This window comes from Heteronotia binoei, chromosome 21, assembly GCF_032191835.1.
Source record: "Heteronotia binoei isolate CCM8104 ecotype False Entrance Well chromosome 21, APGP_CSIRO_Hbin_v1, whole genome shotgun sequence".
Classification (NCBI taxonomy): Eukaryota; Metazoa; Chordata; class Lepidosauria; order Squamata; family Gekkonidae; genus Heteronotia; species Heteronotia binoei.
The window spans coordinates 144,361,215-144,378,977 of record NC_083243.1 but is presented as its reverse complement, the minus strand read 5'-3'; the positions used below and the strand labels follow the sequence as shown (position 1 = coordinate 144,378,977).

General features: G+C 42.6%; 1 protein-coding gene across 1 annotated transcript in view; it reads left to right on the top strand.

The window, feature by feature from the left end:
* Window positions 1-17,763, top strand: part of ZNF143 (zinc finger protein 143) — a 70,025-nt gene that overhangs the window by 10,142 nt on the left and 42,120 nt on the right. Inside the window, exons 2-3 of the mRNA XM_060261693.1 lie at window positions 4,214-4,332; window positions 16,207-16,299. Of these exons, the coding sequence (XP_060117676.1) occupies window positions 4,221-4,332; window positions 16,207-16,299 (205 nt within the window). The 5' untranslated portion in view covers window positions 4,214-4,220. The remainder of the gene's footprint in view (window positions 1-4,213; window positions 4,333-16,206; window positions 16,300-17,763) is intronic.

Genomic DNA, 17,763 nt, shown 5'->3' with positions numbered 1-17,763 from the left:
ATCACCTATGATTATCAGCACTTCTTGTTTAGATATGTGACCAATTTCTTCCTGGAAACTTGCCTAAAAGCTTTCAATTTCTTCCTCATCAGCATCTGTAGTTGGGGCATAAACTTGAGTGATGGTTATATTCAGGGCTCACTTTGTAGCAGGAACTCCTTTGCATAATAGGCCACACTTCCCTGATGTAGCCAATCCTCCAAGTGTCACTCGCTGGGGTGCAGGCAGGGGGAGAGTCCAAGTCCAATCTGGGGTCTGTGTCAAAGAGCAGAACAGGAACCAAGAGAGCAAAGTCCAAGCACAAACTGAGAGTGGGGTCATTCGAAGCCAGAGGTCAAGAAGCTGAGGGATCAGTTTCAAAGTCAAGCCGAGGTGGACACGAGTCACAAGACAGACTTGTTGCTTCCACAGGGGACTTAGCCCGGAGCGGGGAGCTGAATGGCCCACCACTGTTGTTTCCAATTAGCAAACGGCAAGGCTCCTGTTAGAACTCCAGGTTGAGTGAGTGCCTAGCTCTCAACCACACCTCTCTACGTTGGGTCACCAAGTCTTGGCAGTCACTCCCTTACACGAGCCATCTGTGGAGCCGAGTCAGGAGGGCTTTCTGCGTCCAGCTGCTTAGGTGCAGGAAATGTGGGGAATGGTGGCCAACTGTCAGTTTCTGTGCCTTCAGAAGGTCCAGCTGCAGGCTCTGCCACAACTGGCAGCTCCCCTTCATCATCACCCATGACACCAAGAGCTTACAACAGGTCCTGTAAACTCTTGGAGGACTGGCTACATCAGGGGTGTGTTGCCTAATATGCAAAGGAGTTCCTACTACAAAGTGAGCCCTGGTTATATTGATAAGTTTTCCATTAAGTCTGATTGATTTTTTTTTGTCAGACTTTGCATTGTAGCCCCTGACTGCCTGTGCAACATCTCACTTCACTATTAGAGCAACTTAATTTCTTCTGTGTTTGTCTTCCTGTGATTAAAACACTTTGTAACTTTTTGACTGAAAATGTTCTAATCCAGTCTATTTTAGCTCACTCACTTCCAGGATTGCAATGTTTAAACATTCCCGTTCTTATTTTACGATTTTGAGCTTGGTTCGTATTTCTCATGTCCTATGTTCCTGTTATATGCATTGAACAGCTTTGGACTGTCCTTTTGCACCCATTCATATCAATAAGTGAACATCCTTTCAGCTTTAGTCCAATTACGTTGTTAAGAATAGCACTAGTTGTAGTTGACTTCTGCTCTTTCCCCAGAAGCTGATTGAGTGCCATCCAACCTGGTGGCTCCATCTTCCAGCATTATATCATTTCATTTTGGATGATCTCCTCAAAGGTTTAGCAGAAGTGGTTTACTGTTGCTTTCTTCTGCCTAGTACTAACCAGGGTTAGCTGAAGTGGCATTACCATTGTCTATGAAAGATCCTCCACCAGTGTCACCTTCCACAAAAGCCTCTTTTCTTTCTCTTTGCTGAGGCTCCTCCCTCTCCTGGTCCCCTGGGGAAAGAAGGAAAGAGACAACTTCCTTTGCTGAGTTTGCTGGATCCCATGGGAGAAATACAAAGAAAGCACCATTAAGAGCAACTAGTACTAATATTTTAAGCATGTTTTAAGTTTTTTAAATTGTTTAATTGTGTTTGTCTGTCTCCTTTATAAAGTTTATATCTCTGCTACCTAATCTTAAATAGGTACATACATGGCTCAGCCTGACATGGCCCTGCCCAACAAGGTCTCATTTATGTCAGATCCAACCCTTATAACAAATCAGTTTGACACCCCTGAGATAGACCATATGTAGAGCTATTTTTGGAGTGGGTTCTCTCACTAATAATGCAAAGGTCCAGTATCAGAAAGAAGACTCCAGATTTAAATAGTTAAAATGTTTACTTAAAAATATGTGCAGCAATACAGTCACACTTGAGCAATCAAAATATACACACACAAGAGGCTAGGAAAATTAGGGGTGAGGAATAGAGACTTTAAGGGATTATTACAGAGGTGATATGTACCTGTCCAGAAGTGCAGACATCCGTGTAGAGAAAAATGGAGATGGGGACTTGCACAATCAGCGTGACATGTCAAAGCAGACCAATTTCATAGAGTAATGGGCACAGAATTCACATTGGGGCCAACTTTGCCCTCATGTTTTATACTATTTGGAAGGGTGGTCCCTCCTCCTGGAATATGATTGAGTTAACAATAGTTGATGGACTTTCTTGGGTACCCTGAATAGATTCTCAGTTTGAGACAAAAGGTGAGAATGGGTCCCTGATGGGTGTCAGGAAGAGCCATAATGGTTTAATGTTTGAGATTAATTTTATCTCAGCACTCTGGGGAGGAGGCAGGAAGGAAAGGGGGTTTGTACAAGGGATTTGCACATTAGCATAGAACAACGCAATAGGTATCATGGTGGGGTATTGGGAAGCAAGGCAGGATTAGGCATATGTTGCCAGACACCTTTAGAAATGGAGATACTTCACCTGGTAGAACTAATTGATATAGACATTCCACTGCAGGATGGGGAGGGGAGGAAACTGGAATTAGCTTCAGGGATACAGTTTTGTAACATAGGCAGAAATTCCATTTTGAGAGCCTTGGCTGGTTTTTTTTGCACAAGCAGAGTGTGTTCTCACTTGACCTGTTTTTTGCAGGATTTCTGGTTCAAGTAAAAACATGGGGATTCTATTGAGTGTTGGGGTGCTTCCATCGGTCAGGCAGTGCCTCTTGGCTACAGGGAGGAAGTGTAGGAAAGGTCTACAGTCCATGCATCCATAAATCACTGGATCCTAGCCATTTCTTACTGTGAGAAACACTATTTTATTATATTTTTTCTTTACAAAAAAGTTGTTGGCTTGAATCCACCAGAGTATTTCTCTCAGAAGCAGCATTTCAGGGAGCATTTGGGGCTGTCGTGGGTGAGGGCAGGGGGAGCATGACCCCTCCACCCAACCCCCCCAACATGTATGGCCCCTTGTTTTCTCACCATGCAAGCGTTTGATTTGCCCCCCCCCCCCCGCACCACAGTTGTCACACGGGGTGGGGGCAGCACGGGGTGGGGGCGAGCGGAGCACCACAGGGGGCACCTGACTAGAGCGCTATTCACCCTAGAGCTGCTCCTGCCTCCATCCCCGCTGCTGCTCTTGCAGCCCAGCAGCCCCTTCACCAATTTTTTTCCTCTGAGGCCCCTCCACCAGAAATTTTCTGGCTATGGGCCTGGGTGAGGGTAGTGATCCACAGGCAGGAATCATTCTGGCCATAGGAATACTCTTGTAGATCCAAATACTATGCACAATCACAAAACCAAACTTTAGGGGGGAAATCTCTTTGGTAACCCAATGGGGGAAATTGTTTTTAAATTTAAAAAAAGGCATTGTAACTTGTATAGCTTATTTGTTACACATCAATTAAAATTTAAATACAGGGAAACCTGAATAGCAACAGAATCACTTGATTGATCCATAACCTTGAGAAAAACACAGGATTGGATCCTGCCAATTATTTCACCCAAGCTCACCCAATTCTCTTTATGACAGCCCCCATTCCATGTAACTTATATCTGTGCAGCTCCCATGATCCCTTGCATACTCTTTTTGGTGCTCAAAGGGGATTCCATCTTCCCTATCTCACCAGTGGAAAAGTTGGTTGGATCCAGCCCATAAAGTAGTATGTTGTTTTAATTCTAATACATCACAAAAAGTGCCCACTGAGACTTAACACCCACCCTTCTATAATATGTTAATTTGGATATCATTGCTCTGCTTCCAGTCCTTTAAAATCAGTCTGATATACAAGCTTTTTTGTTGTTCAGTCGCACAGTCGAGTCCGACTCTTTGCGACCCCATGGACAAAGTCATGCCAGGCCCTCCTGTCTTCCATCATCCTCTGAAGTCTATTGTCTTCCAAAAGGAGGCAAAATACTAGCAGCAGTAATTATGTTCCAAATGATTTCTCGTTCTTCCTTTATCCTTTGGGTAACTTCAAATAATTAATTTAGGGTCCTCTGTTAAGTTATATCTGGTCATGTCATTAGTTGATTTCAGTATTTCTTTTTAAAAATTGTATTGTTGATGGAGAATATGTAAGACGTCTGCTTTTGATCCCTGGCAGCACCAAGATATATGCAACATTTGATTACATATAAAGGAATACGACTTTGTAAAAACTTACTATTTCTGGGTAGGAATCTACTGGTATGAATTTTAATTTCTCTTTCTTTTTAGGTAGACAATGTTATTAGCTCAGATAAATCGAGATTCTCAGGGAATGACAGAATTTTCTGGAGGAGGGATGGAGGCTCAACATGTTACTCTGTGTTTGACAGAAGCTGTAGCAGTACAAGGTAAGCAGCCAAGTGAATATCCAAATTGTCTTAATTTTGTCATTCCAAAGATCCCATCTTAGTAAACTTACACTGTGCCACATGGATGTTTGAAATGTGCCATAGAAGTTTATATTTCTTTTCCTAGGCCTAGGTCCTACACAGACATGGTTCTTTCCCAGGGTTACCTTGCTTCTAATAACCCCCTGAGACCTCCAAAAAGTTGATAGTGGAGATTGTGGGACTCAGGTATATAAAAAGCCACATGGCCTAAGGGGCTGCTGTGAGGAGGGGGAATCAGCATGGCAGTGCTCCTGTGCCAACAGAATGTCTTGCATTAGTGGAAGCCTGCTGACAGAAGAGGAAGGGGAGCGCAATTTTTCCTGGGCCTCCTCTATACTCCAAACCTTGAGCTGCTTGGCTTATTGACTGTACAATTCCTGCAGTCTCCAGTATCACTACTTTGGAGGTCTCAGAGGGCTGCTACAGGATGTTAGAGTATTTTGCACGCAGCAGAAGAGCTGAAGGAGAGGGACAGGCAAAAACACAGGAATTAATAGACAAGAGAAACAGCTGTATTCAATGGTAGATATATTTACCAGGAAAGTATCCAATATTCAGAGTCGTTGCCAGGCCAAGGTCATACACAGTAATCAGTACACACTTCAGTAGATAACAGTATACAGCAGTAAGTATACACAGCACGATAGATAACAGTATACAGCAGTAAGTATACACAGCATGATCCAAGCACAGTAGCATAGGATCCAACACCAGCAGTGATCGCTGCCACCCAGATAGCGGGCCTCACAGAACCCACAATCCTTACAGGCAGACTGAGCAAGCTCACTGAGCTTCCCTAAGTACACGTACCAATCACCAGGGTTGCATCAGCTCTGTGAGTCAGCACAAAGCCTAATTACAGGTGAGGTCATCCCACCTTACCTCAGTAACAGGTAACAGCTGGATCATGATGCAGCATGACTCAGCATGACATTGCAGAAACAACATTACTATTACTAAGATGGAGTCAGTCAGCCATTTTAGGACTGAGTTCCAACACAGGAAGAAGCTGTGTCATTAGTGTCCCTATTTGAATTCTCCTTCTAATTCAAGCAGTTATGTTTAACTTCTGTTCTCAGCAGTCTATGCATTAGGGCAGAACTGTCAAACTCCTAGCTTGCAGGCTACACAGGACCCAACCAGGACTTCAATCAGGCCCATAGCAGTTCTCTCCCCGCTCCTCCTCCTCCTGTCCTCACCCTTTGAAGCTCTGAGGCTGCTGATGACATTCCTAGCTCCTTCTGCTTTGTCTTTGCTGGCTTCAGCTGGAAGCTCTTTTGGGCTTGCAAAGCTGCAAAGAAAATGCAGAATGGATTTTCCATTAAGGTCTGTGCACCCAGACAGGTTGGTTATCTGGGCCCAGAGACCTTAATGGAAAATCCATTCCATGTTTTCCATGCAACTTTGTGCTGCAATGTATTTCAATGGAGCAGAGCTAAAGCAGTTTCACTCTTGTAGCGTTTATGTCCAGTTGAAGCTCCTTGCAAATAAAGGGTTGATGCTTTAAGCCAGCTTGTCTCTGCTGAATGGACCTGAGAATTGATGCCTAATGTGTACTCTAACCTGCAGCCCACAGCCAAAGGGGGATATTACGCTGGAGAGCCATTGTCAATCTGAGTAGACCCGGGAGAGGATGGGGAAGAAGCTTGTAATGCCCAACCATTTCATGTTTTCCTAGATTTTTCCTATATTTTTAGTTCATATTTTTAGTTTCTGCCATGACCCTTCTGCATTTTCTTGATGTTTTATTATAAAAATTGCATTGCCTTCATGGTCAGGAACTCCATTGCCTCCAAACTCAAAAACCTGCCAACAGGTCACTCAGATCGCATCATGTCCATGCGCCTCCCACTTCAAAACAAGCAGCATGCAACACTCTTCAGTGTGTATGCCCCAACCCTTCAAGCAGATCCTGCAGAAAAGAACAAGTTCTATGCTGATCTACGCAACCTCGTACGGAAGACCCCTACAGAGGACAAGGTGATCATCCTTGGCGACTTCAATGCCAGAGTAGGTAAAGACTCAGAAGCCTGGAAAGGAGTACTTGGCAAACACGGCATTGGCAACTGCAATGATAACGGGCGCCTCCTGCTAGAATTCTGCACGGAGCACCAGTTCACCATCACTAACACTATCTTTCAGCAGAAGAACAGCCTGAAGACAACCTGGATGCACCCACGGTCCAAGCACAGGCACCTTATCGACTACATTCTGATGCGCCAGAGAGACCTTCGAGATGTCTTACACACCCGAGTAATGCCCAGTGCGGAATGTCATACAGATCATCGTCTTGTACGCTGCAATCTCTGTCTTCACTTTAAACCCACACCCAGGAGAGGAGGTATCCCTCAGAGGAAGCTTCAGGTTGGCAGCCTTCAGTCAGCCGAAGTTAAAGCTGCCTTCCAGGCAAAACTCCAGTCAAGAATTGAGGACCCCAGTTGCCCCACAGACCCTTCTCCAGAAGCACTCTGGGAACACCTAAAAACTACCATCCTGTCGAATTCTGAAGAAATCCTCGGGTTCTCCACAAGGAAGAACAAGGACTGGTTTGACGAGAACAATCAAGAGATCCAAGAATTACTAGCGAAAAAGAGATCTGCCTACCAAGCACATCTTGCTCAGCCCTCCTGTCCCGGGAAAAAAGCAATCTTTCGCGCTGCATGTAGCAACCTCCAGCGCAAGCTTCGAGACATTCAGAACGAGTGGTGGACCAAGCTTGCAGAGAGAACCCAGCTGTGTGCAGACACTGGTGATTTAAGAGGGTTCTACGAAGCCCTGAAGGCAGTATATGGCCCATCATATCAGGCTCAGAGTCCCTTGTGTAGTGCAGACGGCCAAGTGCTCCTCACAGACAAGGCATCCATACTGAACCGGTGGTCGGAGTATTTTCAGGTTCTCTTCAGTGCCAACAGCGTAGTTCAAGATTCAGCAATCCACCTCACCCCACTTCAACCAATGAAAACAGAGTTGGATGAGATCTCCACCCTAGAAGAGACTGTTAAAGCCATCAAGCAACTGAAAAGTGGCAAGGCAGCGGGAGTTGATGGAATCCCACCAGAGATCTGGAAGCATGGGGGCACAGTACTACATAGCACACTTCACAAAGTACTTGTCACCTGCTGGGAACAAGGCAAACTACCACAGGACTTTCGCGATGCAATCATCATCACTCTACACAAGAACAAAGGGGAAAAGTCAGACTGCTCCAACTACCGGGGGATAACCCTGCTCTCCATCGCAGGCAAAATCCTTGCCAGAATACTCCTGAACAGACTGGTGCCCACCATTGCAGAAGAACTCCTCCCAGAGAGCCAGTGCGGCTTCAGAGCTAACAGGAGCACCACCGACATGGTATTTGTTCTCAGGCAGCTCCAAGAGAAATGCAGGGAACAGAACAAGGGTCTATATGTGACTTTTGTTGACCTTACCAAAGCTTTCGATACCGTTAGCAGGAAAGGCCTGTGGCAAATCTTGGAACGTTTAGGATGTCCCCCAAGGTTCCTCAGCATGATCATCCAGCTACATGAAGACCAGCGAGGCCAAGTCAGACACTGCAACGACCTCTCAGAATCCTTCCCAATAGGCACAGGTGTAAAGCAAGGTTGCGTTCTCGCGCCAACTCTCTTTACGATCTTCTTTAGCATGATGCTTCAAAGAGCTGCAGTAGATCTAGATGATGACGATGGTGTCTACATCCGCTATCGCACCAATGGCAGCCTGTTCAACCTGAGGCGACTAAAGGCTCACTCCAAGACAATGGAAAAACTTATCCGAGAGCTACTGTTTGCTGATGATGCTGCACTCATCTCCCACTCGGTATCAGCTCTGCAGCATATGACGTCCTGCTTTGCAGAGGCTGCCAAGCTATTCGGCCTAGAAGTTAGTCTGAAGAAGACAGAAGTTCTCCACCAGCCTGCACCCCAGGAAGATTATCACCCTCCTTGCATCACTGTGGGTGAATCAGTTCTGAAGACAGACCAGCAGTTCAGCTACCTGGGGTGCATCATCTCCTCAGATGCCAAGATCAACAAGGAGATTGACAACAGGCTGGCAAAGGCAAACCGTGCATTTGGCCAACTGCACAAAAGAGTGTGGAGCAACAAGCATCTGAAAAAAGGCACAAAGATCAATGTTTACAAAGCGGTTGTGATGACAACCCTCATCTACGGCTCCGAATCGTGGGTTTTATACCGTCATCACCTGCGACTCCTTGAGTGCTTTCATCAGCACTGCCTTCGCACCATCCTCAACATGGAGTGACTTTGTGACCAACACTGAAGTCCTCAAGAGGGCGGAGGTTACAAGCATCGAGACACTGCTGTTGAAGACGCAGCTGCGCTGGGCAGGGCATATTTCTAGGATGGAAAACCACCGCCTTCCCAAGATTGCTCTGTATGGCGAACTTTCCACCGGCCATCGAAATAGAGGGGCACCAAAGAAGAGGTACAAGGACTCCTTGAAGAAATCCCTTGGCACCTGTCGCATCAACCATCACCAGTGGTCTGACCTAGCCTCAGATCGCAAAGCATGGAGGCACACCATCCACCAGGCTGTCTCTTCCTTTGAGAACGCACGCATAGCTGGTCTTGAGGACAAAAGGAGATTGAGGAAGAATTGCACTGCTACAGCACCAATCCCAAATCAGACTTTTCCCTGCAGCCACTGTGGCCGGATCTGCCTGTCCCGCATTGGTCTTGTCAGCCACCAGCGAGCCTGCAGCAGACGTGGACTACTGCACCCTTCTTAAATCTTCGTTCGTGAAGTCAAGCCAAGAGAGAGAGAGCATTGCCAAATCCCACTATTCCTTCACATTTCCATTTTAAACAAGATATCACAAGAGTTTGTATTTCAGGGTTGCCACTTTCTGGAAAGTCAGGGCAATGGAAATTGGTCTGAAGTCAGGGAAAGTCAGGGAAATTGTGATTAAAATATATTCAAGCAGTGGATTTTTGGCCTGCTGCTGCAAGAGCATGATCTGTTCTTGTGGCAACTGGAATAGAGAAGTAGCAGAATACAAGTAAAAGTTAATGATTCCCTTTCCCAGCTCCACCCCCAGCACTCAGCCTAATGTGTTTGTTGAGTGCTGTCCCTGCATGATTTCCAAGGTCTGCCTGTAGCATTTGCAAAGCAAGGCTAGTTTAAACGTTTATCTGTTTTCATCCTACCTGCTAGTATTGCATTTAATTTAAATATAACGATAAGCGTGTTTTTGGGTCATGCTTGTGTATGGAATGGACATGTTCTCTCCTGCTAAACCCAGCACAGAGTTGTAAATGAGTTTTGCTGCTGTTGGATTTCACAGACAACTATGCAAAGTACTTTCTACTCTGCACCATGCATAGTTAATTTTGCAAATGTGATTGCTTGTTCCTGCTGAAGTTTACAGAGTACCAGCTCTCTTATCCTCTTTCCTGACTTCTCCCATGCATAAAGGTTGCAAATGAGGGTTGTCTGCTTCTCTATATTGCAGAAAATCCACCTCCTTTCTTGCTGCTGATCTGCTCATTACACTTTCTGGAACTAGAAACAAATCTGCCAATATCTTGGTGTCAGGCAGGTGGTTCTGTGTATGGCTGTATTTGTAACCACATTTTGAAGATGGCTTCTTAGAGGACAGTTTTTAATATGCAGTGGCTGGATTTCAAAGTTCATCCTGACTTCGTTCCATGGCTATCACCAGTTGCTGGAGACAAATGCAAAGGTTATTGTAAAGTGTGCTACAAAACCGTTGAACTAAGTAATATGGGAATTGTAGCTGTGGAGGCTCATGCACAAGGACCTTTACATCAGAAGAACATGAAAATTAAATCAAGTCAACGGTCCATCACAATATGTTTAGGTTCAAAGCCAAGTACAAGTTCTGATAGTAAAACCAGAGAGGGTGAAGAGACAGCTCCTGCGAAAACTGGGAAACATGATCAGAGTGATTAAAATGGCAAAGAATTACCCAGCACAAAAACAAGTATGGCTGCCTATGTAATCAAGGACTGTGTCGGACAGCAGAGTGCCTGTGGGCTTTGCAAATGGTGATGAAGAAGATGTCATTTAACTCTTGTAATAACATCAGTGAGTTATTCAAGCAAATGTTCTCAGATAGCCAGATAGCTCATAGTTTCATCTCGGAAAAACAAAAGCAATGTATGTTGTTGCTTTTGGCTTGGCACCATATTTCTCTGATCTTTTACAATGCCAAACATTTGTTATCTGTTTTGATGAAGCTTTGAATAAGGTGGTTCAAAAGGGACAGATGGATTTAGTGGTTCATTTTTGGGATGATTACTGTCATAAAGTTTCCACATGATATTTAACGAGTGTTTTTCTTCAAACTGTTACTGTTGAAGACCTTCAGAAGTTTCAAGAAGGCATGTCGTCTTTATCAGTTGCAAAATTATACAAGTACTTATGGATGGGCCAAATGTAAATCACCTTTTTCTGAGAAAACTAAAAGAAGAAAATAAAACCAATCTTGACTGTAAAGAAGAAGGAAAATAATTGATTGACTTTGGAACTTGTAGGTTTCATGTTGTACTTGGGTCTTTTAAAACAGGATTGCAAGCAGTGAAATGGGACCTGAATTCAGTCTTGCGCAACATGTCTTATCTGTTCAAAAATTCCCCAGCTATGAGGACATCATACACTGCTATGACTGGAAGCATGCTATTTCCCTTGAAATTTTGCTCCACTAGGTGGTTGGAGAATGTTAAGTGCCTTGATAGAGCTATGACTGTTTTTGACAACACCAAGAAGTCTGTGGAAGAAGCAAAACTCCCCCACAGTAAACTCATGAAGTGCAAAATGGCTTTCATGAAAACGATTGCTTGAGATTGTGAGCCATTTCTACAAAGGTTTCAAAACCATTAGCACCTTTTTTGTATGAAGAACTCTGTAAGCTAATCAATAAGCTAATGAGTCGTTACATAGAATCAGAAACACGGCAAAATGTGTCTTCTGGTTCCCAGTTGTTATCATTTGACATGAAATTATCTGAAAACTTGCTTGACAGAAGCAAGATCGACATTGGCTTTGTAGCAAAGAAGCTGTTGAAAGAAACTAAATTGAGTGAACATCAAGTGGCCAAGTTTTGCCTAGGATGTTGAAACATGGTAGTAGCTGTCGTTGAAAAGTTGATTGAGAGAAGTCCTTTGAATTTCAAGATGATGCGTGGCCTATCAGCATTAGATCCTACTATCATTTTATACAAGTCAAATCTTGGAATCAGGGGCTGTTATTGAAGCTCTACATGCAGCAAATCAGATCAATGACACTGTAGCGGAAGAATCAAAGCAACAATACACTACTTTAACCACAGCTGCCCACAATGAGTTCAAGGCTCAATGTCAAGCATATGTTGCAAAACAAAATGATGAAGTTGGACTAGACACGTTTTACGGTGGTATTTTGATGTCCAACAAAAGTTTCTTGGACTTGTGGACTGTTGTCAAAATGTGCCTTATCCTGTCTCATGGTAATGCTTCTGTTGAAAGTGGATTTTCAGTTAATAAGAATGTTAATTTAAAGTTTGCATGAAGATACTGTTGTCTGTCAACGTTTACGATGCTGTCTTGAACTGTGGAGGACTTGAATCTGTTGTAATTGATAGGAATCTGTTGCAGTCAGTCAAGCATGCAGAACACTTGGAGGCTAAACCCCATAAGCAACAAGAAGAAATTCAGAAGAAAGAAGAAACTTGGGGACAAATTAACATATTGAAAATGCTAAAAAAAAGACTGAGAGAAGAAGGCAAAATGGAAGAGGAAACGACGAGAAACGAAAAGTTACAAAATAAAAGAGAAAACTGAGAAGTGATAGTTTTATGTCTTAAATCTTCATTCTTTAAAAACAGATTACTTGTATTATAATTTCTAACTTGATTCTTACTGCAATTTCAAAACTATACGTTTCGTAATGCGGCTTCAGAGATAGAATGTTTATATAATTTTTAGTCTACCTTTAAAACAATAACAAAAATGTCATTTGTTAGCATTCAGAGTTTACGTGAATTGAACTTTGTATCTTGGTGTAATTTTTGGTGCAATTGCAAAACAGATGTTGTTGCAGTTACTGTTGAAAGAAGCTGATATTAAATCTCTTACTTTGACAAATATTTTTGCAGTTGAGACTTGTGTAGTTGTAGAGTGGAACATTTAATTAAGTCTTGCATTAATGCAACACGGCCTATTCATTTTTTAACTTGTGGTTATATTTGAACGGTGGTCAAGGAGATTGACAAATGTTGGTCAGGGAAAGTCAGGGAAATTAAAAATAAAATTTTAGTGGCAACCCTGTATTTCAAGTTAAAAATAGTATCTCGAATTGTGTTCATCTGTAATTTATAAATTTTATGTCTCTACTACTTGGTATTACATTTTATGACATGCGTGGCTCGACCCCACAAAGTCCCATTTCTGTCAAATCTGACCCTTGTAACAAATGAGTTTGACACTCCTGCATTAGGGGCTTACTATGTATCAGAAAAACCCAAGCTGGTGTTATCAGGATAGGTTTGGGGTTTTGGATCATGGCTTAGGCTTTTGAGCTAAAGCTCTTCTATCGGGAGGTAGGAAAAATGTATTTGGTAAGAGCCTTACAAACCTAATAAACTTTAAACTAAAATCCTATGGGGGAGTGATGAAAATTCAAAGCCTAGTATGATGCTAATAACTGGAGATAAGAATCCTGAAGTTTTGTGGGGAGTGGCACATATGCTAGGTAACATTAACTTTCAGGTAAGTACAGAAACTAAAGCATCAGGGTTCATAAAAACATAGATTTCAGTGTCTCTGCACTAATGCACAGAGTATGGGAAACAAGCAGGAGGAATCTGAAGGCTTAATACGGAAAGGGGACTATGGGTCAAGCATGGTAAAATTCCATTGGTAATTGATTGTTTTAGGGTCACACTCAAAATGGGAATTTTAGGATTAAGGGGTACAACTTATTAAAAAGGGACAGACAAATAAGGAAGGGTGGATGAGTACCATTATATATGAAGGAGGTATATACTTGTGAGGAAATATGTGCATGTGAGCATGGAAGTTCAGTTGAAAGTCTCCAGGTAAAAATAAAAGGAGTAAGAAATAACAGTGATATTATGGTGGGGGTCTTCTATAGACCACCAAGCCAGGAAGAGGGCTTGAATGAGACTCTCCTAAAACAGATTACAAAGTTCTCAAAGAAATGGGACACAGTGGTAATGGAAGATTTTAGTTACCTGGATATCATTTAGAAGTCCAATTTGGTTAAAAAGGGTCAAATAAATTCCTGACTTGTCTTGCTGACAACTTCATTTTTCAGAGAGTGGAGAGGGAAACAAAGGGATCTGCTATCTTGGACTTGATTCTCACCAACAAGGAAGAACTGGTTGATGAGGTGAAAGTAGTGGGCACCCTGGGTAGTAGTGACCATGTGATTGTGGAATTTACAGTCTTGGGGAATGGAAAAGCTGTTTGTAGTCAGATGTATAGGTTGGACTTCAGGAAAGCAAAGTTTGACAAACTTAAAGTTTTGCTGAGTAGAATCGTATGGTCATAAATGCTTAAGGAGAAGGGAGTTTGAGAGGGATGGAACTTTCTTAAAGACAAAATAGCGAAGCCACAATCACAAACAATTCCTATGAGAAGGAAAAATGAGAGGAGCCTAAAGAAGCCAAGGTGGCTCCGCAAACAGCTCTCTAAAGACTTGAGAGAAAAAAAGACTAATTTAAGAAACGGAAGGAGGGCCTTATAACCAAGGATAAATATAAACAAATAGCCAGTGCTTGTAGAGAGAGAGTTAGGAAAGTTAAAGTTCAGTATGAGTTTAGGCTAGCAAGAGATGCTGAAAACACACAAAAAGGGTTATTTTCTTATGTTCAAAGTAAGAAAAAGAGCAAGTACATGGTAGGCCTATTGCAGGGAGAGGAAAGTGAAACAGGTGGTGAAGAGAGAGAAGAGCTGCTCAATTCCTACTTTTTCCCAGTCTTCTCTTGTGAGGGAAGTGGTGCTCAACATGGCAAAAACAGAACACATTATGAGGGAAGGGAGTTAAAGCTAGCATCGGCATAGGGGTATAAACACCTAGTTTCTTTAAATGAAACTAAGTCCTTGGGGCCAGATGAACTGCACCCAAGGGTACTAAAAGAACTTGTAGATGTAATTTCTGAGTCTCTATCCATTATTTGTGAGAATTCTTGGAGAACAGGTGAGATGCCAGAAGACTGGAGGCAGGCAAATGTTCCCATCTTCAAGAATGGGAAAAAGGAGGATCCAGATAACTACCAACCCATCAGCTTGATATCTGTATCTGGAAAAGTTTTAGAATCATCAAATCATCAGTCAGTCCTTGGCATTTAGAAAGAACAGCTGTGATTACTAAAAGCCATCATGAGTTTCTCAAGAGCAAGTAATGTCAGACTAACTTTATCTATTTTTTTTTAAGTTACTAGCTTGCTGGATCAGGGGAACATTGTAGACATAGTTTATCTTGATTTCAGTAAGGCTTTTGATGAGATTTCACATAGTATTCATGTTGAAAAGTTAATAAAATGTGGTTTGGATCCTATTGCTGTTAGGTAGAGCTGTAACTGGTTGACAGATTGCACCCAAAGAATACTTGTGAATGGTTCCTCATCCTCTTGGAGAGGAGTGACAAGTGAAGTGCCTCAAGGATCTGTGCTGGGAGCTGTTTTGCTTAATATTTTTATAAATGATTTGGATGAAGGAATACAGGGAATGCTTATTAAATTGGCAGATGATACTGAATCGGGAGGGGGAGCAAATATGACAGAAGACAGAGTCAGAATACAAAATGTCCTTGACAGACTGGAAATCTGCGCTAAAACAAAAAAAAAAATGAATTTTAACGGGGATAAATATAAAGTTCTGCATTTAGGTAGGAAAAACCAAATGTATCATTAGAGGATGGGAGAGTCTTGTCTTGGCAATAGTTTGTGCAGAGAGGATCTAGGAGTTTTAGCAGACTGTACACTGAACATGAGTCAATAGTGTGATACAGTAGCTAAAAGGCAAATGTGATTTTGGGCTGTATTAACACGTATATAGTGTCCAGATCACTCGAAGTGATGGTATTGCTTTACTCTGCTCTGGTCACCTACAGTATTGTGTTCAGTTTTGGGCACCACAATTTAAGAAGGATGTTGACAAACTGGAACATGTCCAGAGAAGGGCCACAAAGACGGTGAAGGGTCTGGAGACCAAGTCCTATGAGGAAAGGCTGAAGGAGCTAGGTATGTTTAGCCTGGAGAGGAGATTACTAAGAGGTGATATGATCACCATCTTCAAGTACTTGAAGGGGTGTTATATAGAAAATGGTGCTGAAATGTTTTTTGTTGCCCCAGAAGTTTGGAACAGAACCAATAGGTTGAAATTAAAAGACTTTCCAGCTAAACATTAGGAAGAATTTTGTGACACTTAGAGCAGTTCCTCAGTGGAACAGGCTTCCTTGGGAGGTGGTGGGCTCTCCTTCCTTGGAAGTTTTTGAACAGAGGCTAGATGGCCATCTCACAGCAATGCTGATTCTGTGAATTTAGGCAGATCGTGTGAAGGAGGGCAAGAAGAGCTGCATCAGTGCTTAGTTCTTGTGGCCCTCTCTTACATGTCCAGGGAAATGGTGATCAACACTTTTGGGTCAGGCAGCAATTTTTCTCCACGCCAATTTAGCTAGGGTTTCTGGAGGTTTGCCATCTTCTGGGCATGGAGCAGGGGTCACTGGGTGTATGTGGGGGGGAGGTATTTGTGATTTTCCTGCATTGCAGAGGGGGTTGGACTAGATGACCCTGGAGGTCCCTTCAAACTCTTTGATTCTAAGTAATGATACATGATTTTTTTTTGTTAGATGGAGATAACTTGGACAACATGGAAGGAGTAAGCTTACAAGCAGTTACACTTTCTGATGGTTCCACTGCCTATATACAACATAATTCTAAAGGTATATTGCAAATTTAAAATTACTGCAATAGAAAAGACTTTTAATCGAAAATCAAATAAACTCATAAGTTGGTAATTTGCTATGATGTCTATTTCTGCTGTATTTATAAATGTTGGTAGACAAGGACACACACTATTAGCTTGTACTTATTAATACAAGACAAGTATCAGCCATATGCCCATGTTCATGATTGTTGAAGTCTGGAACGGCTTCTTCATGCATAAACAGATTTTTACTGTCAGTGTATGTGTGTTCTGAAGGTGGCTGAGTTTGATGCCACACCATGTCATACAATTCTACAAGTCCGTTATTGTCACATTCTGCACCTGGACCCCCTTCTTGCAATCTGCCACCCTGCCTGGCAGGCTGCTTGTGTACTAAGGCCTCAGCTCTGGAAAAGGGAGGGAATTAATTTTTCCCAATCTCTTTTCACTTGAATTGATCCTCTGCTGCCTGGAGTGATGACTTGATTCATTCTCCTCAGCTTTTCTCTGGATTTTAAAGGCCAGCCTAAAAGGGGGTGGGTCCATCCATAGGTCCCTGGATCTCACAGTAGACTTTATCCTGAGAGCTGGAGAGGTGATTGGTCAGGTTCATCCTTCTGTACTTTTAACACTATCTCCTCTCATTTGGCAGGCAAAGACTCATCCCTGTCTATCAGCTGGATGGTATCTGTGTTGTTAGTGTTTCACTGAGGTGTGAATGGGGTTCCTATCATTGCTATGAAGTTCTCAACATGGCCATCTGCTAGCTAATTGACTGGTCCTCTGCGGGCTTACTCCCATACCTGATGGGAGTCAGAGGTACCCCCACTGTCACTTGTAGTCCCTGAGCCAAGGTATCAGTGGTCAGTGGATCTGCTGTATTTAAATAGTTATTATAAGATGCAAGAGTGCCAACCCTGTGCCACTATTTCAGTGCAGGAAAAATGGGGCAGAAAAGCACCTAGTACAGACTCATAAGCATCATGGAAAAGGTCTTTTACCTGTTTATGTCATTTGTAGTCCACCTTTTTCACTGAAATTCAAGACATATTACATAAAATGAGTCAATACTGTCAAGAGTTTGAGGAGATATCTAATAAACAATGTAATAGGACTGCGATTTCAGAAATCTGAAACATGGCGTAATGTATTAAAACAGTATGTTAAACAATGCAAGAAAGGTATTGCATGAAGGTATTACAAAATATAATTCAATGAGAGCAAGACAGAAACAGCAGCTGATAATGCATATTAGTATAGTCCACAGTCCCATTCTCTCTATTGACACTTCCTGCTGAATTTTTCTATTACAAAGCAGCCTTCTTCCTTTATAAAAATGCCGTCCTGAACAGTTCTTTTTTACATAGCTTGCAGAAAACCAAAAGCGTTGGAGCCTTTCTGACTTCCTCAGACCTGCCTATCTGTAGGTTGGGGGCCACTACAGAGAATTCACATGTATGGACAGTTGTTGACTTTGCCA